Here is a 21,679-nt window from a genome sequence, read left to right as displayed (position 1 = left end):
AACAAATAAATGAATCCCTTTGCCTCCCCAGCTCCATCTCTTATCTCAGGCTGACTTTTCCCTGTTGGTTGCTGCGGTTTAATTAGAATTTAAATACCTTGTAGAAAACAAAGTGATACATTTGATGAAAACAAAGAATTTGCTCCTTTCCCTACACCTTTGTTCCCAACACAATCACACCTCTCCTTCCCCCCCACCCTCAAATTAAAAGGAAATAAATTATGAAAGCATTGTGGGTTTTTTTTTGAAAAAACCTACTTGATCTGCACAGAGGAAAGTGATAAGGGGCTGAATAAGCACAGAATTATCTCCTCTGGTTTTCTATTTTCAGAATTACCTAGAACAGTGGTTCTCAACCTGTGGGTCGGGACCCCATTTGGGGTCGACCGACCATTTCACGAGGGTCGCCAAACAATGCAGTCCGCCATTTTTCCCTCTTTTCCTTAGCTGTGCTACTCCCTTTTATTCTATTGGCTTTTGAAAGCCAATAGAATAGACTCTCTTGAATAGAGTCTAATTCTATTGGCTTTCAAAAGCCAATAGGAATTGTCCAGGCTGTCTCTGCCCTGCTGAGCCCGCCAAAAGTCCCATTCTGCAAACGGTGCTGCACCAGTTGAGTAGTCCTCGACTTACAACCGGTTGAGTAGTCCTCGACTTACGAACGGTTGGGGGGTCGCGGCATTAAAAAGGTTGAGAACCACTGACCTAGAAGATGCTTCAATAGCCCCATCCCCCCAAACCCTGCCCTCCCCAAAAAACCCCAACCCAGTCCCCCCCAAAAAAAAATAAGGGGAAAAAAGAGAGCAAAGAGAAATAGTAGGGGGAAATAGCCCCCTGGCCTTCATTATTACCTATCAGTAGTTTATTAGACCGCATTGCTAGGCTAATGTTTTTGTAGTGCCCAATGGCAGGAGGTCACCTAGGATGAAAACTGGTTCCAAAGAGGCTGCAGTCTTTCTTCGGTAGACAAGAAAGAGAACAGAAGGGGAGAAGTCACTACAAATAAGGAGTACAAGGTTAGGTGGGAATCACACAACCAAGTATAAAAATAACTTGTCCATTTTGTTTAGGCTCAACTGAATATTTTGCTAGCCATCTGTTGGTTTCAGTTGACTCAATCCTGATAAAACTCCATATGTGTTTTGCTGGACAGTTTTTCCAAGTGTGCAGCTTGGTATAAACCTTGGAAGAAATGCTTGCAAGTACATGTATGGACTGTCGACTTTTTTGCACCTTTCACCCAAGAAGTGTGTTTTACTACAACATGTTTCATTTCCATAATGCATATTTTTCTGTGCCTTTCTTTTCATACCTAAATAAATCGGGCATTTCTTTTGAGAATGATAGAACCATGATTGCTTCCACCTGCATGGATGCAACCAAGTTACTTTAGGGGAGGTCACGTTTGCTAATTGAGAAGATGTTGTGATGGGCAAAGTTTTTGTTTAACCAATGATTCACATGGAAAGGATCAGAATTGTCTGGCAGGTTTTTTCTGGGGAGACATTTTAGCTTTTGGGGGGGGCAAGTTTCCATTTTCAACCTATATAAAGGCTGCCTTCAGAAACCGTGGATGCTCCATCACTGGAGATTTTTAAGAAGAGACTGGACTGTCACTTGTCTGAAATGGTATAGGTTCTCCTGCTTGAGCAGGGGGCTGGACTAGAAGACTCCAAAGTCCATTCTATTCTATTCTATTCTATTCTATTCTATTCTATTCTATTCTATTCTATTCTATTCTATTCTATTCTATTCTATTAAATCCTGGTAGCAAAATTAAACAGCATAATGAAAGACCCATTTTGAAGACTTCAGGCATGGGGTTGGATGCTGGAAATGGCTGCAGAATTTCTGATTGTCCATCCTTCCTTTAAAAAATGAAGAGATGGCTTCTCTCAGTGACAAGGCCCATGCTTTGAATGCAGTCCGTCACATCAGTCAAGATAATATTGGTGCTAAACTTGGGATACATCAAGAACAAAAATCTCACATAGGCCAAATTTCACATAGCTTATTGATGTCCTGAAACTCACCCTTAGTCTTAAGCCCATATGAAACCCAGAATTCAAAATGTTTGTATATATTGTTAAAAACAACCCCAGATACCATCAAGTCCTCATAAGTCAGCCGATGATGCCATTAGGAGCCACAATTTAACTTTTGTCCACCATAGCTAGTTCGAGAAGAAACTTCACTCTTGCACAGTTCCAAAGTGTTGTTTTTTTTCTTCTCCACCCCCTTTCTGCAAACAACAAAGGGCCTTTAATCCTTCTCCTTTATCCCCATCAATTAGGATTGCCCATTGCCTTTGTATATGTAAGAAAATCCTTTTCCCAGATGGAAAAAAAGCAAATCTTGACATCTTATAAGAAATCCATTTTGATGCCAGCTTCTGCCAATCCAGATAAACAGAGGGGGGGGGACCCTTGATATTTCCCAGTTGTGTAAGAAAGATATTATTGTGCGCTGCCCAAATGTAATAATAAGGATAAATGACTATTGCCAGGAAGGATAGCTATAAACACAGTTTGCTTCCCACTGATAATTCTTCTCCCATTTATATCCCACATGTTAGACAGTGATGTTAATAAAGGAAACCCCACAAACAATCCAGGTTATTGCACGGAAGGAAGAAAAAATAAGAATTGTCCCAGCAGTACGGAAGTAAGAATAGAAGAAGCAGAAATAATATCAGTTTACCTACAAACATCTCTGACTTTATTCAATGCATGTAAAATCCATTTCCAGTAAGTAGAAGTAAAGCTCCTTCAGCTCAGGGGAAAGGTGTTGTTTTCTTCCACTCTGGAGGATTGTGAGGTTTTTTGTGTGTTTTTTTTTTTTTAATCAGGGGCTCTGTTAGTCTTTTGTCTATATTGATTGACATTGGAGACTTAGTTAATTGAATACCTCGCTGTACAGCATCTTTATCAAAACAGTTCATGGCAAGTTCTTTCAGCCTAAACATCCATACTCCAGCATCCCTCTTTCAAGCAAGACAGTTGTGTGATAAGAACATATTTGCTCTCAGATGTGCAGGGAACAAGGAAATTAAGGCTCTGTTCAGCTCTTCTCCTCATACAAGTCAGCCCTCAACTCCAGGTAGGAGACGAGAAATTAGCATGCTAAGCTTGCCTCCTCATTCAACACTCCTAGGTTTCTAAACTCTCAAAAAAGAGAAATTCCATGGATTGAGAAGACTTTCAGTGGCAGACGAATGTTTCCCTATTTTGTTTATTAGAATATGCGGAACACATTTTGCATATTAGAACATATGGAACATTTTGCATATAGTAATAGAACAACTGCCTAGATTTCATTCATAAATCTATACCATGAAAGTGTCATGGTTCCAACAGATGAAACTCTTCAAAAGAACATTATGGGCATCAGAGTGTCAGTTTAACTAGTGATTAAGGTGGTGCCCTAAAAACTGGGAGATTGTGAGTTCTAATCCTGCCTTAGGCATGAAAGCCAGCCAAGTGACTTTGGGCCAATCATTCTTTCTTAGCCCAACCAATTTCATAGGATTGTTATTGTGGAGAAAAAGAGAAGGAGCAAGGAGTATTATGTATGTTTGCTGCCTTGAGTTACTTATAAAATAATAAAGGCGGGATTAAAAAAAATATAGTAAATAAATAAATAGGAACGACTGTCTATCCCTCCTTAATAGATGCCTTTTATGATAGGGAAAACATAAACTAGCAGCAGTAAACTACAGGTAGGCAACAAATGAAAACCCATTATGTCTATTGGGTACAAATAAATTCAACAGTATATTATTTTAATGCAGGCTTCCTTCATTTCACCTGTTCAAGCCAGTCTACATGTTTAAAACTCACCTTTTAAAATCTGCCCTTCTTTAAATGTTTCTGCTGCCATTATTGATGTGATTGGGATTAATTCCTGTTTTTCATTCAGGAGCTGAAGTCTGAACTGAATTTTAAAAACTTCACCAAAAGGGGCATATATATATTAGAGTAAATAATGGAACATTCGTTATGTCAGTAAGCACTTGATAGCAAAGTGCACATAAATCATAGTAAGAATGTTTATACAAACACACACACTCATATGTCTATGGAGATTCTCAGTCATCCAGGCCAGGGTTATCACAAAGGTGCTTTTTCAAGAGGCAGTTGGATTTCCTTTGTTTTTCCTTGAAGTCGTTTCGCTTCTCATCCAAAAAGCTTCAAGTGGCCTCAACAGCTCTCTAAAAGAATGCAAATGACCAGCTCTCTGCAAGGAGTGTAAATCCTTCCATTCCCTGCCATCCAGTCAGAGCTGAAGAAGCTTCTTGGATGAGAAGCGAAAGATCTTCAAAGAAAAACAAGAAAGTCCAACTACCTCTTAAAAAAAAAGCATCTTTTGGACACGCATACATATATACCCAAACACATGTAGAAACGGGATGAAGGAGAATTAAGGCTGGAAAATTGGGAAAACCAAAAAAAATCAACATTCATTTATCCTAACTGGATATTTTATTGTATTTAATTTTATTTTGGGGGGGGGGAGGGAAATCTGTGGATGAGACAAGCACTTTTTTTAAAAAAAAAAAATCATCTCTAGTGCAGAGGTTCCCAACCCCCAGTCTGTGGACCGGCACCGGTCCACAGCATGTCAGCAAGTGGGTTGCACAAACAAGCAAAGCTCCATCCTCGGGATGCAGGCAATATTCAAAACCACACCCCCTCTGGTCTGCAGAAAAAACTTTCTGCATGGCACCAGTCCCTGGTGCCCAAAAGGTTAGGGACCTCTGCTCTAGTGTGTCTTGGGTTATCAGCCTTGTACTTTTTTTTTTTTTTTGAAGTTTAAGAGCAGTGGTCCCCAACCTTTTGGGCACCAGGGACCGGTTCCGTGGAGAGAGGTTTTTCCGTGGACCGGAGGGGGCGTGGTTTCATGCACTGCCTGCATCCCGTGGATGGGGCTTTGCTTCTTTGTGTGGACCGGTTGCTGGCGTGCCGTGGCCTAGTACCGATCCATGGACCGTGGATTAGGGTCCCCTGTTTTAGAGGATCAGAAATGAGAACTCAGCCTTCAGTTCTTCTTGGAATGCACGATGTCATATTTGCTGGTCTGCAAGGCACTAAATTACCTCCATTTTTTAAAAAAAAAAAAGTTCAAATTGTTTGAAATCTTTGGGTGCCTGTGCTACACAATACAGTTGATCATTGAAAAGCCCCAACAGCTGAAATTCCCATGACAACCACACTTCAAAATGACTGTTGTGTGAAAGAAAATAACAAAATCCGAACACACATCTGCCATGTGAATGTGTGGCATGATGATAAGAAATGGAGCAGAACTGTCCACCTCCCTCGTCTCCCGCTGCATTTAACTGGGACAGATTCTTGTCTGAATAAAAAAAGTTATTGAATAAAAGGAATGTTTCTCTCTAAAAGACAAGCAACAGCTTCAAAAGAAGTAATATCATTCATTTATGCCTTTCCTTCCAGGGTTATGTTTTGGCCTTCATTTGATTTCAGAAAGGCCCTGAAGTCACAAATCTGCCACTCTTTTTTTTTTTTTTTTTTTAGGTTTGTTTTGTGAGGTGTTTTTTTTTTCCCCTTCCTGCTTCTGGGCTGTACAAATAAATTGGCAGCAAAGTCCTAAAAATAACGGCAACCAATTGTGCCACCATTTATATCCATGGCAACACTGTCTGAAGGCTTCAGCTGCCTGGAGATGGCCTACTGCTCGGCATCAAATGCTGAGCGACAAAGAGATTGGCAGCTTTCACAAGCTGATTCTGCCCACTGGGGCATGAGACGCCTGTTCCTGAATTGCAAAAAGTCTATTTTTCTCCCCCCAAGCGCATTGCTGAGCTGTTCCTTTATTTTTATTTTTATGAGAATTAACCCCTGGTCATGTTTTCTGATCATCCCTCCTAAAGGCAAGATGTTTAATGGTGCAGTGATCTCACCAACCTGTTGCTTTTCCTTTTGCTTCTTCTTCACCTTTGCCCCCTTCATGGGGTGGGCTGCAAAATAAAAACAAAGAACAACTCAAATTGGGCTTCAAGGTGAGACCCTAACTCAGGGGTCTTCAAACGTGGCCCTTTTATGACTTGTGGACTTCAACTCCCAGGCTGAGGAGGTAGAATGGGGGATAGGAAGTTATTTAGAATAGAATAGAGACCATGGAGGTCTTCTAGTCCAGCCCCTTGCTCAAACAAGAGAACCTATACCGTCTCAGACAAATGAATGTCCAGTCTCTTCTTAAAAATCTCCAGTGATGGAGCACCCATGATTTCTGGAGGCAAGCTGTTCCACTGGTTGATTGTCCTCACTGTCAGGAACTTTCTCTTTAATTTCAGGTTGCTTCTCTCTTTAATCAGTTTCCAACCATTGTTTCTCATCCTTCCCTCTGGTGCTTTGGTGAGCAACGTGACTCCTTCTGCCTTGTGGCAGCTCATCAGATACTGGAAACCTGCTATCATGTCTCCCCTATTTCTTCTTTTCTTTAGACTAGCCAAACCCAAGTCCCAAAGCCGTTCTTCGTATGTTTTAGTCTCCAGGCCTTTGATCACCTTAGTTGCTCTTCTCTGAGTTTTTTCCAAAAAACATCTTTTTTTGTGATATGGTGACCAAAACTGGCTGCAATTGTGAGGGAGATGATTGTGATTTGTGTAATAAACAATGCTTTCTTCCAAATTCTGGAAGGAAATGGGAGTTAAGTTAAGCCAATCCTTTTGACTGCCTATACTTAGCCCCAAAACGTTGCAATCTATCATAACATTAGCTGAATGTTGCATGTAGAATCTGCATGGGAACACTGAAATTACTTCAGTCATCAGTTGATTAGGGAATGGAGTTTTAGAAATGAAGCACCGAGAATGCACTCACAGAGATACACCCCTACCTAATCCTCTGTTTGCTTATTCCATTTTGATTGCTAATGCTTCTTATTAAGAATCAGACCTGGCCCTTTAGTTTGCCCATGTTAGATTGCCTGCTGGTTAAGGAGAAGATGGAAGAAGGTTTTTTGTGTTGTGCTGTTGCACCCTCTGCTGGTTACCTTGGCTTTATCTAACCTTTCAGCGGATTTAAAGAAAGGAAGAACCTAAATTTAAAATCCCAATTTTGTCCACGCTGCTTCAACCCAAGAATAAAACACATAATTGGCAGGAAGAATTGACAGGTTGGCTTCAGTTGCCTTGTGTGGCATACATTCAAATGGAATTGTAAAGTAAAAAAAAAAATCTCACCATTTCTGCATTTATCAGGAAAAGAAAAGAATAAATCAAAATACAGGTAGTCCTTAACTTACGACCACAGCTGGAAACGGAATTTCTGTTACTAAGCAAGGCATTTGTTAAGTGAGTGAGGCCTAATATTTAAAACATTTTTGCCACAATTGGTAAGCAAATCCAGCTTCCCTACCATTGACTTTGCTTGTCAGAAGCTGGCCAGTTAATTGTAAATGATTAATTGCAAAGTCATAAGTGCGAAGACCAAGCTATAAGTCAGGTTTTTCAGAACCAATGTAACTTGGGTCTCTGAATGAACGATTGTAAGTCAAGGACTTACAATAGTGAGCTACAAATAGTAAAGTTACTACAAATAGCAGCTTACAAATAGTAAAGAACAATTTCACCTCCATTTTCTCTCTCCTTCCTTCCCAGGACCTCCTATCATCTCCAGCACACAGACCCAGCATGCTCTCCATGGAGAAAAAGGCCAGATCAAATGCTTCATCCGCAGCACACCTCCACCAGACCGAATTGTGAGTTTGGGTCTTCCACGCCATTGTGAAAAGCTGTGAATGGCATGGGGCATAATAATAGATTGACTGTAGCCAAGGAGCCACCAATGAGAAGGTGTTTCTCCTAATTGCTACCTAGCAAACCTCATTCAGAAGAGGTGATAAGGGAAAGGTGGACCCTCTAACACAGTGGTTCTCAACCTTTTTAATGCCGCGACCCCAACTGGTCGTAAGTTGAGGACTACTCAACTGGTGCAGCACCGTTTGCAGAATGGGACTTTTGGCGGGCTCAGCAGGGGAGAGACAGCCTGGACAATTCCTATTGGCTTTTGAAAGCTCATAGAATTAGACTCTATTCAAGAGAGTCTATTCTATTGGCTTTCAAAAGCCAATAGAATAAAAGGAAATAGCACAGCTAAGGAAATGGGGAAAAAAATGGCGGACTGCGTTGTTTGGCAACCCCCGTGAAATGGTCGTTCGACCCCAAATGGGGTCCCGACCCACAGGTTGAGAACCATTGCTCTAACATGTCCTTCCATGGGGGAAATAGGCTGATGTGGATAAAGTTAAAATGGTATATAGGATTTTTACCTTTCTGATGTTCCATGTTCATAGGTATTAAGAAATAGCAAATATACATATGCATTTGTGCATACATATTTTTGGGTCACTAAAAGTCCTCCAAGGTTCCTTGTTATTCTGCAAAGATGGTCAGGATAATAGCTAATAGAATAACAGAATTGGAGGGGACCTTGTAAGTCATCTAGTCCCCCACCACCAACCTGCCCAAGCAGGAGACCCTACTTCATTTCTGACAGTTGGCAGTCCAGTCTCTTCTTGAAAGCTTCCAGTGATGAAACTTCCACAACTCCTGAAGTCAATCTATTGATTGGTTGATTGTTCTCACTGTCAGAAAATTTCTCCTTATTTCTAGGTTGAATCTGTCTTTCCTTGATCAGTTTCCATCCGTTATTCCTGGTCTGGCCTTCAGGTGCTTTGGAAAATAAATTGACCCCCTCCTCTCTGTGACAGCCCCTCAAATATTGGAACACTGCTATCATGTCTCCCCTGGACCTTCTTTCACTAGACTAGCCATGCCCAGTTCCTGTAACTGTTCTTCATAGGTTTTAGCAGGGCTTTTTTTCTCATAGAACGCCCAGAACGGAGTTCCGGCACCTTTTTTGGATGGAACCTTGTAGGGTAGGCAAGGCGGGTTGTATGATGTGTGTGAGTTCCGGCACCTTTTTTTTTTTTTTAGAAAAAAGCACTGGGTTTTAGCCTCCAGTCCCCTGATCATCTTTATTGCTCTTCTCTGCACTTTTTCTAGAGTCCCAGCATCTTTTTTAGAGCGTGGTGACCAAAACTAGTTGCAAGCATGACACATTATAACTCGCTTTCCCCTGCAGGCCTGGTCATGGAAGGAAAATGTCTTGGAGTCTGGAACTTCGGGACGATACACGGTGGAAACCGTCAGCGCCGATGAAGGGGTCATCTCTACCTTAACCATCAGCAACATCGTGCGGGCCGACTTCCAGACCATTTACAACTGCACTGCCTGGAATAGTTTTGGCTCGGACACTGAGATCATACGTTTAAAAGAACAAGGTGGGAATTGCTTCTGCAGTGTTTCAAAACTAGAAAGGGTCTGGGGGTCATTCTGGTAGAATGGTTAGAGGGCTTTCCCATTGAAGGTGAGAGAAGCAGGATAAAATAGGATGAAATAAAACTCAAGGTTTTGGCATACCTGGGGGCCTGGCATCCTAATGGGAGAAATGTTAAAAGGCCATGTTTTAAGGTACAGACCTTCACAGAGAACCAAAGAGGATGGAGTTGCAGTTTCAAAAGCTGGCAAGTCTCATCAGCTTAGGAAAAAGTGGCAAAGAAGGTTCAGACTCCAACTCTGATCAAGCGGAACCATAATCTGATTAAGATCGGTGAAAGGAAAAGTCTTAGCTTGTGCCTGTCTTATTCAATGATGATCTGAAAGTGTAGATTGATTAATTAGTTGCTGCTTACCCTAAATCAAACCTATTCCTGCTGAGCATTAACCAAGATCAAGACTATTTAGAATTCTTAGACGCACCGAACAAAGAGTTAATCTATATATTGCACAATTCATGATTCATAGGTCTTCAAATTTCTCTAACGTGAGCATCGTTTTGTTGAGATTTTCATTTCGTTTTGTTCAAACCATCTTCGATTGATTCAAACGAAATCATGGAATTAATGTCTTGGACTTTGGATAGAAAGTCCTTTAGTTATTGTTTCCTAACCATTGTTCTGATTGGCAGCCAAATAGCCAATCAGATACAGGGAAGATCTTCGATTTGCACATAGAGAAAAAAAATGTTGCACTTCGACTTATTGGACCACTGACAAATTATGATATGCTTCTACCCTTATTTGTGCTGACTTCTTCTTTTCCATTTTCTTCCCATCTCATTTAATCTGTAAATTAAATTAGATGAACTTAACAAAGTTTATTTATTTATTTATTTTGCACTTTGGCCCACCCATTTCTTTCTCTTTTGCCTTGCCTCCTATAGAGAATACAAACCCTGGCCAACCATTGAAAACTCATTGGTGGCTCTTAACTTCTTGTCCTTACGGTGCACTACATGATTTACATATAAATTGAATTCAGACGAAATTGTTTTAAGCAAAGCTATATGTTTCAGTGACATGCCTGCAGAACAAAATTGCACCAGGTGAGAAGAAAGGGTTTCTTCAGAATCTGAATACAGATGGATGAGTTCAGAAAGTCCTAGTTCATCCTTTGTGTTTGTGGCACCATAAACACGGTAGAAAAAAAATGGGATGGTGCACTAAATATTACCAGCTAGTTGATCTACAAAATGATCTAGTTCTCCTCCCAGACAGAAAACTTTGAGAAGGGAAGATCTAAAGAGTTGAAGTTGTGTTAAATAGAAGTTAAGAATTGAGTCCCTATCTTACCACATTAAAAGGTGGTTGTGGATTCAGAAGCAGAAAAAACATGAAGTAAACTTTGATAGGATTTTTTTTTTTAGCAAAGCTATGGTGGAATGTAGTCGAGAATCCCAGGAGAGAAATGCTTTTTTCCCAGAGGGCAAAGAGACAGTGGAACTCGGAATGTCTGACAGGCAAAAAGAGAGCAACAATCAGAGAGTATGTCTATAGTGATGGCAGATAATTGCTTTAGTCTGGCAAGATTCTGTCTGTAGGCGAACAACAATAAAGGAACTACTCATAAGTAACTCCACATGTCACTCTTGGTTCCTTGGGCCAGACATTAATCTTGCCAGACCAAAGCAATTGTCTGGAATAATGATAAATATACTCAAAAAGAAGAGATAACAATCTTAAGCTAAAAGGCACGAGAAATTAACCAGTTAGGGGAGGCAGGAAAATTACAAAACTTGTGTGCATTGGGCAAAATAAGCTTGAACTACTATGGCACAAGCATGCAGAAGAGAAGGCATTTTATATTGGAAAGGAGAGAAAGAAATGGGATACATCATTTAAACCTCCTTACCTTTGTAATGATCTTCTGTATTAGCAACAGAGTCATGTAAAAGAGGTTAGTTGGATACCATAATTTCTTTGGGGGATTATAAATTACGGATAAGATTAGCATTCTTCAGTTTTTTGGCTTGCAAATAATGGAGAAAATGGCCTGCACCATTATCTATTCTATATGTTCATGACCACCCAGTCACTGCTCCCCACTACTGTTCTGCCAATTTTATTTGCAAGTTTCCCCTCCCCATTTCATTTTTTGTCCAGTGATCTATCCCAGGATCATAGGCTCAGCAGTGTGAAACTGTATAGCCAATCTGATTTAGCCATTTGCTGAAGTCAACAAACTACCTAAAGGATGGGCTTTATTTCCTGTTCAGTCACATAAAAGGAAATGTTCTTGACTGAAACATGATTATAATTTTAAAGGTCCCCCTCCTAAATGGTGTTGAAAAGTCTTAGAAGGAAGAGCAACATTAAAATGGGGATAGGGATAGGGATAGGGATAGGAATAGAATAGAATAGAATAGAATAGAATAGAATAGAATAGAATAGAATAGAATAGAATAGAATAGAATAGACTTTGGAGGTCTTCTAGTCCAACCTCCTGTTCAAGCAGGAAATCCTATACCATTTATACATTGATTCAGTAGGGTCTTCAGTTCCATCACTTCCTCTTAAATGTTAGAGAGGACATTTGGACTGTTCTCATTAAGTTTTCACTTAAAGGCAAGGTTACCTTTCAGATTAAACTGAAATCAAATGGACTTAAAGTCAGCCTTGATTTTAGCCCAGTGCAATAAAGTTAGTAGATTGTTTTCCTGCTGCCCATTTTTCCTGGGCATGCAGAGATTATCTGCAATGCTAAGAAAGCAGATTCTAGTAAAGCACTCTGTTCAGTCGTTCATAATATAGGTAAATGTAATTAAAGATCATTTGAGATGGATCACTGTTCTGCAGAGCTCATAAAAAAAACAGGTGACTGCTGACTGCCCAGCAGTCTTGGAAACCAGACAGTTCTGCCAAAAATAGCAACCTCATTTTGATGTAAGATGAAAAGCTGCTGGTTGATTTATAATGGCTGAGCCTATAGGAAAGGGAATAAAGTTTCCAACAATTGCTTTTCCAACTGCCAATCTAATCATATATACAATGGTCCCAGGACTATACCCCTTTTGCCTACAAGTGCAGTGCTGAATGTTTGAATGTTCCCCTGGATTTTAAAACATTCTGCAGATAGAAAGCTAAAATGTCTTGCTCACTATTCAACTAAATCCATTTCCTAAGAAAATAGCTTTCCACAAGCAAGCCTTTCTTTCTTTCTTTCTTTCTTTCTTTCTTTCTTTCTTTCTTTCTTTCTTCTTTCTTTCTTTCTTTCTTTCTTTATTCCTTTCTTTCTTTTTCCTTCCTTCTTTCCTTCCTTCTTTCCTTTCCTTCTCCCTCCTCCCTCCCTCTCTCTTTCTTTCTTCTTTCTTTCTTTTTCTTTCTTTCTTTCTTTTTTCTTTCTTTCTTTTTCTTCCTTCCTTTCCTCCCTTCCTTTCTCCCTCCCTTCCTCCCTGTGCTTTCCTTCTCCCTCCCTCTCTCCCTCCCTCTTTCTCCCTCTCCCTCTCTCTCTCTCTCTCTCTCTCTCTCTTTCCCCACTAGCAATTTCCTCCAAATATACTTTGAAATATGATGGACACTCAGATGGGGGTTGCCTGATGTCCAGAGGCATTTTGGAACCCCAGCCCTTGCAACAAGTGGGCCGTGGCCCCTGAAGCTGCCTTTGGAAGTGATGGGCAAACCTTCCCCGGAATTTGCAACCCCAGCAAAAGAAAAAGAAATAACTGACTGATCTTGTAGTTGGGCGTTGGCTGTAGACACTTGCTTTATTTTCAAACAGGTACGGAAATGAAGTCAGGAGCTGGTATGGAAACAGGTACGGAATTATGAGTGAAGGTGACTCTGTGAACTGATCTCCCCCATCTCCCAAGATAACCCCAATGAAACAGTTATGCCATGTCCATTAAAAGGAGGTAAAAGGATGCCTGAGAGAGGAACCATTGTCAGAAGGGTTGGTTAGTCTTCAGAATCCTTGGGTTCTTTAAAGTTCTCCCATTCCAAGTCCTCCTGCTTTTCCCAATGGGATAGTGCTAAAATTCACACTACGACTACCGAGGTGTTGAATTGATGAGCATGAAGAAGAGGATATCTTACTTATCCTTAGATCCAGAGCTGGAAAATGCCTGTGAATGGCCTATTAACATGTTCTTTAAGCCATGTTCCACCAATTGAACCTCATCTCTCAAATGAATGCTGGCATGTCAAAACGACCCCAAGCAAAATTCAATTTCAGGTATAGCCTATACCTCCCTCTTTTGCTAAATTAACAGCGATGGTCTCCTGGAGGAATTTACTGACTGCATTTGGCACGCTTATGGGAATCCAAGGAATTGATCATGGTTAGTTCTGGTTAGATACTTTGGGGAAACAAAGATGAGAGTTCCACTGCAGGAATGATTTTGCTGACTTAAGTTTACCATGTTTCTGAAAACTGCTTTTTGCAAGCTTCTACCCATCCCATCATCCTGCTTTGCTCTGGGCTACTTTGTTTGCATGAGCCCCATCACAAACCATCTTCTCTTAGTGTCTGCGTTTGTTATTAGGACCTCACCTTCCCTTCATAAGAGCTTCTCACTTACCTCTGGATCAGCCTGTGTGTTGCTCTGAAAGCTTGGCTGGTGGCATCTTTCCTGTTCCACCTACATTGCAAGGTGGTTAAGAACGAGAACAGGAGAAATGGTTTCTCCCCAAGCTCACATCCCCTTGGGCCTAAACTGCCATGGGTCATTAGCAGAGGGAATGGGGGGGGTCACAGTTCAAAGCAAGTGGCCATTGCTACGTTCTTTTGGCATTTCGCTCTCTCTCCTCTGACCTCATCTTCCTCATCCATCAGGCTGCCAGGGAAAAACAAGATTATTCCGATCAAGAGCCTGGAGGATCGTTGTAGGTGGCTTTCAAAATTAAGTCAAAGAGCCACGCATGACTTTAAATCTGCATGGTTGACAAGGTCATTCATGATGGTGGTGATGGGTGGGGGAGGGGGGAGAGGGGAGGTGTCAAAAATGGCAAGATGGCTTCTGCAGCCATGTAATCCACGCCCTGCTCTTTTCTTGTGTGTAATGGGCAGAAGGAATAACCTTGAGGAACAGGAGGAAGAACCACAACCAAGACAATGGTGAGATAAAAGAAATATGAGTCCGGGACTGGAATGTAATTTGAGAAAACATCAGACATGACCCTCCCTTCTTCTCATAAAGAAAAAGGGAGGGTGGTGGAAGATTGATTAAGACTTGCAAGATTCTGTTACTATAATATTTGATAATACAGGTAGCCCTTGACTCACAACCATTCACTTAGGGACGGAATCTACAACAGCACTGAAAAAATGACTTACAACCAGTCTCACACTATGGATATCACACCATCAAAACCCAGGTGCTTGACAACTAGTGTGTATTTACAATGGTTGCGACATCCCAGGGTCATGTGATCATCTTTGGCAACCTTTCTTCCTGACTGGTTTCCAGATTCACTTAAAGACCTGTGATCAACTTAACAACTGGCGAACAACAATGGCAAAAAGGCCACAATGAGTCACTTAACGACTGCCTTGCTTAGCGATGGGAACCCTGCTCTCAACTGTGGTCATAAGTTGAGGACCACCTGTATTATACTTTATAATATAAGTAGTATTAGCTTGCATGTCTATGGTTTTCGAATTTGGTCCGCCTTAGAGGACCGACACACACATTAAAAGGGGAGGGGCAGGGCTTCAATCACACAGTTGTGGATGCCATCTTGATATTTTTTTTTCCTTTCCGCCCACAGGCACCATCGGTTTCATTTATTCGTTTGATACACTTGAAATATTCCCAGACCTCTTTTAAGGACAAAGGTGGCTTATAAACAATAAATCCATGGTGGCTTATAAACAATAAATCCATGGCTATAAAAGTACTATAAAAATAAAAAAATAAAAGTAACAGTAAGAACAACGAGTAGTTAAAACAACCCATCTCATAAAGCAATCTCAAACAGGTAAAAAAACAATTCAACAAAACCCATTTACGTATTAAAAGCCAGCTGGAAACTTTTCTGAAAATTTGCAAACGGTGGATCGTAATTAATTCTGCAGGAAATTTGGCCCTCAGTAACATAACCAGAACCAAGAGATGGATCAAGATCTCGAATATTGGCAGAAAAAAAAGATGCAAACAAACCTACCGACCAGCAAAAAGGAACTATCAGAAATCTTTGATATGTAAACCAGCCTGAGATCTGTTGGAAAAGCTGAATATTGGAAAAGCTACACGCGTTCTGTAATCTGCACTTTTCAGAATTTGGGGTTTAGGGTTCTCTCACACACATATATGCATACCCCCAAAATAGACAAACAATATATTTTAAAAAATGGACAAAAATGTATAGATCAGTTGTTCTCAACTGCAATGTCAAGGGCTTGGAGAAATGTTATGTTTTGATTTACATCTTGAGTTACATCTTGGGGTGGCCACAAAAGGTATTTAAAGGGAGTCCATGGTGAAGAAAAAGTTGAGAACCACTGGTGTAGATTAAAAAGCACGAAAAACTCAGGTTGGTAGGGATGTAGAATTGTATTGATAATTACCACTATCAGTTTTACCCCTCTGAGGCCGGTGCTGTTTCACTCTTGCCTTAGGAAAGGACATCTGGTTTATCCGATAGCCATGAAAATTCCACCCTAGATCTTTCCATAGCCCTTTCAAACACACAAAATAACACAAATAACAAGGACGGTGAAAACTCATCATCCTTCTGATCCAGATAGCAGCAAATAGCTATTTGCCCTACACAAAAGAACTGAAACACATATAAAGCGCCATGCCCTTGATATTGTCCCTTCGTCACAAAACCACACCTCTAATCATTCCCCGATCAGACACACAAAAGAGTGGGAAAGGGATGAAAAGCAGAAGCATGAATGGCGCCATTAAGACAGAAGAGGCTGCATCTCACATACCATAGATCCCTAACAGCAGTGCGGGCAGAGAAAGGGAAGTGCCATATGGCATCTGCTGGTGTCTCTGTTGTTTGATGAGACACCTGCAAGCAGAGGGCATTTTAACAACAAGGGTTGCTGTCATAGATCCGAAATAACTACATTCTCACATTGGATGGAAGAAGAGCCCTATTTCAACTGCAAAGGAAAACAGTGGACAGGTAATCCTTGAGTTACAACCATTCATAAGGATAAGGCATCACCGTCTGAAGTTACGACAGTGCTTGCAAAACCGAGTGATGAACAGTCCATACCCTTACGACTATTGCAGTACAAGTAGTCCTCAACTTACATCCGTTCGTTTAGTGACTGTTCGACGTGACAACCCCTCTGAAAAAAAGTGACTTACCACTATTTTTCACAGTCATTGCAGCATCCTCATGGTCAACATTCAGATGCTTGGCAACTGATGTGTATATTTATGACGATTGCAGCGTCCCGGGACCATCAGATCTGCTTTTGCAACCTTCTGATAAGCAAAGTCCATTGGGGGAAGCCAGGTTCACTTAACCACCATGTTACTAACTTAACAGTTGCAGTGATTCACTTAACAGCTGTGGCAAGCAAGGTCGTAAAAAGGGGAGAAACCCACTTAACAACTGTCTCGCTTAACAACAGCCATTTTAGGCTCAGTCGTGGTCATACGTTGAGGACCACCTGTATTCCTGCAATTATGTGATTAAAATGTGAGTGCATTTACGGCAATTTCAACCTCCTGGGGTTACATGAGCACCCATCTGCAACCTTCCCAGGAGACTTCAGACAAACGACATCAATGCGGGAAGCTAAATTCGCTTTAATGACCACATCATTCGCTTAACAAACAAAACAAATCACTGAGTGACAAAAGGTCTGGTCCAAATTGTAACCTGAGGACTACCTGTAAGTTTAGGGCTGTCGGACTCAGAAACAAGCTTGATTGAATCATAGAATCTCAAACCTGATTTGGTATCTTGATGAGGCCTAGATAGTAAAACTTTTATATTGCCACAGTAGAGCATTACCTGTGAGAGCATACTCACTATAGAAACAATCAAGGTTCATGTATAAGAGGATAAACTTTCCACTGATTTGGCTTTAACAATTCTCTTTGCACTGTGGAGAGATTCTGTGTTCCCAGGTTCTTCACTTCCAGCTAGGCTTCCAATATTCCATCTGCAATTATTCTTCAAAACCCACAAGTAACGGTGATGCTTTCCCAATCCAATAATTGAAAGTGGCCGGAATCAAAACTGGGCAAGACCATTCTGACCAGCGGGCTATCAGCTGAGAGACAGTTCAATCTTTGGTATGAGCCATGGTGGCACAGTGGTTAGAGTGCAGTACTGCAGGCTACTTCTGCTGACTGCCAGCTGCCAGCAGTTTGACCGTTCGATTCTCACTGGCTCAAGGTTGACTCAGCCTTCCATCCTTCCAAGGTCAGTAAAATGAGGACCCAGATTTCTGGGGGCAATACGCTGACTCTGTAAACTGCTTCGAGACAGCTGTAAAGCACTGTGAAGCGGTATATAAGTCTAAGTGCTATTGCTATTGCTATCAAATTATGGGTGACGTGAAAGCAAGACAAAATCATAGCAATACACCAAACCGTTTCTTTAATATATCTGCAGGCCTACTGAAAATCAATGAAGCTGTCAGGTGTGCCCACCCATGTGTTCTGTTTGCCTACCCAAATGTGGACAGCAATAGTTTATGCTAACTGACATTTTTAGCATCTTCAAGGGCAACACTAAGAATAATATACTGAACTGTGTAAACTTGAAGTCACCAACAATGAATGAACAAGACCAGCTTTCCATGTTGCAGAATTGGTTCATGAATCTGATATGTTTTTTTTTTTTTGCTTGTGAATTATCCACTTTTTTTCTAAATGACAAGTGAATGTGTGTGGAGAATTGAAAATGTCCAATCTTTCATCGAACTAAATTTCACCATTTTTGATGTTTTTCTTGTGAATTATCCACTTTTTCCAAATGAAAATCTGTGCGGAGAGTTGAAAACGTGCAGGCTTTCATAGAACCAATATCTCAATTTTTGATCCGTCCCATTTCAGTCTGGACATTGAAGTTTGTGCTGAGAGGCTGGAAATGTCTGGTTCTCCACATCCTTTCAGCCACCAGTTAACAAATTTGGAAAAAAAAAAAACACAGTCAACATAATACAATCCCTTGACTTCTTATTCTGATCAGTGGATCTTTTTTTTTTCCCAAATATTTGTTTCCTTCTTCCCATATATAGTTTGGGATCAAGGTTGTCCTAAGATATTTTACTACCCCAAACAAGAGAAAGATGTGGAGGGTGGGGTGTTCCTCCCTTTTCTGGCAACAGAAGCTAACTGAATCAATGGTTAAATCTTCACTTCTTATTATCCTGGTGGGAGAACGCCATTTTGTACTGCTGTTTTATGAACCCAGGAGAGGCAGAAATGTCCCCAAACTCAGAATGAAGTGTTCAAACAAAAAGCAAAACAGAATGACTTAGGGCTAAGCCAAAGCTGTTGACGTTACTGTTCCTCAACATCTACCACTTTACATAATAGTAGGGCTGGTCTTGGGATGGAGAAGGTAATACCAAGTGAAGAAATAGCAATATATTATTTATCCCCCAGGAGTGTAAGACTATTTGAGTAGATTCTCCTGCAGCCGAAGGATGGAAAAGCTTTTTTTTTTTTCCCTCCTTTCACATCACATACCATTTCTTCATCAACCTTTCACAAATATAACTTGCAATCATTCGTATGGGGGTGCGGAGACTCTCTGTATGGGCTCTGAAATCTAAACACTGGCTGGATTATTGGGGGGGGGGAGAATGACAGCAAAGTTGAATTTTTGACAGCTGCTAGTTTTATTTCACATTCCTATATTTCATTTCCACTTCCTCGGGATCATTTTTGACAAGCAACAATTAATTTAGACAGCATGTCCTCAGCCCAAAGTACCGTTCAATCATAATCCGTTACAAAGCAGAAGCTAAGCAAGAACTAGTCAAGGATTTTAAAAATTTGTATTTAACTTTTCAAAAACTCACCCAATTTTTATCCCATGCATTGAGTCGTTTTATGATAGCAGGGTAGGAAATGTTTGGTTAACTTCCTTCTGGAGAAGGTCTGTCTATGTGATCACTATAAATAAAATAAATAAATACATAAATAATCATTTCATTAACTAGACAGATGAAGAGCACATGAACAGCCACGCCTAGGCTCAGGAACATAACCACCAAACTATGGTTTGGAAGCATGCTTGAACCAAGAACTACGATGACATCCTCAGATGTCATCCTAAATCATGGTGTAGAAAGACCAGCAAGCCTTAGGTTGCAGATTCTCCATCCTCAGGACTGATTCACGAAGGGGATGCTTTTAATACTTCCTCAAATTAAGATGTAATCAGATGTTGCTTTACAAGTAGAGTGGATGCTTTCAATCTTCTCCAAAATTGCAATAACAAAGAAGACTGTTATACATGTATAGGATTGGGGGAGATGAAACAAAAATCTGGAGAAGTTACTATGGATAACAGAACTATGAAAGATGATTTTGGTCAAGCCATGTTCATAAGGATGATTCAACAGGAGAATTTCAGAAACTTGCTTTTCTTAGGGCTGAAGCAAGTAGCTTCAAATAATAAAGCAGCCCATCCTGTACTTTTGAACTTGGTCTGCATACACTCAAATATCCAAACCCAAGCACACAGTATTAATTTTACTTTTATCAAAGCCACTGTCTCTGTCCTCAAAGGAGGTTTCAATATTTCAAGTAAACGGCTCAAAGGGATGGGATCCTAGCCAGTCTTGGCAGCCAAAAGTTGACTTTATTTTCACAAACACAGGAGATCCAGGGGTTAGTGACCCAACGTAAGCCTTACGCCTAAACCCACATGTTCCTTTTCCAGCTCATCATAGTCTGCTGTGCATTTCTAACCCTGTGTCTCTTTCATCGAGTAGGAACTAGTCTTACCGATGACATGGGCAAATCTGAGAATGAAGAATTACTTGAGAATAAATAATGGAGGTCTTGGTAGCAAGTGTGGGGCAAGGAAAAAAGGAACAGGGGGATTCCTTCTCCACTTCATTTGTTGTCTTGTTTCTTCCAGAGTCAGTGCCCATGGCAGTCATCATAGGTGTGGCCGTTGGAGCTGGTGTGGCTTTCCTAGTCCTGATGGCCACTATTGTGGCTTTCTGCTGTGCTCGCTCCCAAAGAAGTAAGTCCTTTTTCCTTTTGAGTTCATTGACTGTTACTGTGGAATCCCATGCAGGACCCAACAACCGATGATCAAGACTCACCACAGTATTTAATTATTTAGTAGTGTGTCCTGGAAGGAGGAGGGGGTCCCTTCCAAAAGAAGACACAGCCCTGCAGACAAAGAGATGCACTCGTATTTATAAATTTCACATGAGAGGGAAAATGATTCATTTATACGTATTCAAAAATAATAACATAACAGGCCTTAAGTTACTTCTGTTATCTACAGAGAATGATGGTCTTAGTTAGAAGAATGGCTCAAGCTCTTCTCCAAAGCGCCTGAAGGCAGGACAAAAAGCAACGGGTGGAAACTAATCAAGGAGAGAAGCAACCTAGAACTAAGGAGAAACTTCCTGACAGTTAGAACAATTGATCAGCCACCCACCCCTAAAAAGTCTAATAAACATCTCAGACCTGCTTGAATATCCACCTTTCATTTCTATTTCTCCTGAAGCATGGAGAATACATCAGAACCATGCATTAAATACTTACAAAAGCCTAGCATTTACCTCATCCTGAAAAAAAATATGTTTTGTTTTAGGAGATTGCAGGGTTTGGGAGAGTTGTCCTTCTAAATGAAATAAGCATTTAAATCCCATGTCAAGCTCCAGTTGGCTTTCCAGTCCAGCTGGAGAAACAGATGTTAAACAAAATAAAAGATTCCCAGGGATAAACAAGAGCTGCCTTATTGGAGAGAAGCACGGGGAAGTTCAAGAGTGATGGTTGTGTGAATCTAAAGGCAGCAAACCATGGAATGATAGCTCTGCCTGCTCTTGGAAGCCAAGAAAAGAAAAGAAAAGAAAAGAAAAAAAGAAAACCCATCCTTTCTCTAACTTTAAGGAAATTAGAAGACAGCTAAGCCAAATGCACTGCAAAATACTTGTTTGTGTTGCTGAGAACAAAGAATAAATAATTAAAAACAGCTCTTTTTAGAGCGTTTATAGCGAAACCAAAGAACTCTGGCTTCTCCCAGACTTATTAATGAATGGCTGGGCTTGCATACAAGCCTGATTTTCAGAGCCATCATCGTGTTTTCTTCAGCTTCCCCTCCTCCACCTTTCATAACACTCCCAAACCCCATTAGTGACTCCTTCAGGTATTAGCAAATTAAATCTCTGGCAGTCATTAATCTTGCATTCTGGTTAAGCACTGTT

General features: G+C 40.7%; 1 protein-coding gene across 3 annotated transcripts in view; it reads left to right on the top strand.

Moving 5' to 3' along the window:
- The window catches only part of KIRREL3 (kirre like nephrin family adhesion molecule 3), a 131,805-nt gene that overhangs the window by 71,451 nt on the left and 38,675 nt on the right, over positions 1 to 21,679 (top strand). Inside the window, exons 7-11 of one of the 3 annotated variants that reach the window (XM_039356454.1) lie at positions 7,625 to 7,725; positions 9,111 to 9,309; positions 13,085 to 13,120; positions 14,372 to 14,419; positions 20,377 to 20,484. In XM_039356454.1, the coding sequence (XP_039212388.1) occupies positions 7,625 to 7,725; positions 9,111 to 9,309; positions 13,085 to 13,120; positions 14,372 to 14,419; positions 20,377 to 20,484 (492 nt within the window). The remainder of the gene's footprint in view (positions 1 to 7,624; positions 7,726 to 9,110; positions 9,310 to 13,084; positions 13,121 to 14,371; positions 14,420 to 20,376; positions 20,485 to 21,679) is intronic. The other 2 variants (XM_039356455.1, XM_039356456.1) reach the window with 2 other exon arrangements.

The sequence above is a fragment of the Crotalus tigris genome, unplaced genomic scaffold (assembly GCF_016545835.1).
Source record: "Crotalus tigris isolate CLP2741 ecotype Arizona unplaced genomic scaffold, ASM1654583v1 scf7180000018825.4774228, whole genome shotgun sequence".
Taxonomy (NCBI): domain Eukaryota; kingdom Metazoa; phylum Chordata; class Lepidosauria; order Squamata; family Viperidae; genus Crotalus; species Crotalus tigris.
This window is presented reverse-complemented; position numbering and strand designations above follow the sequence as displayed.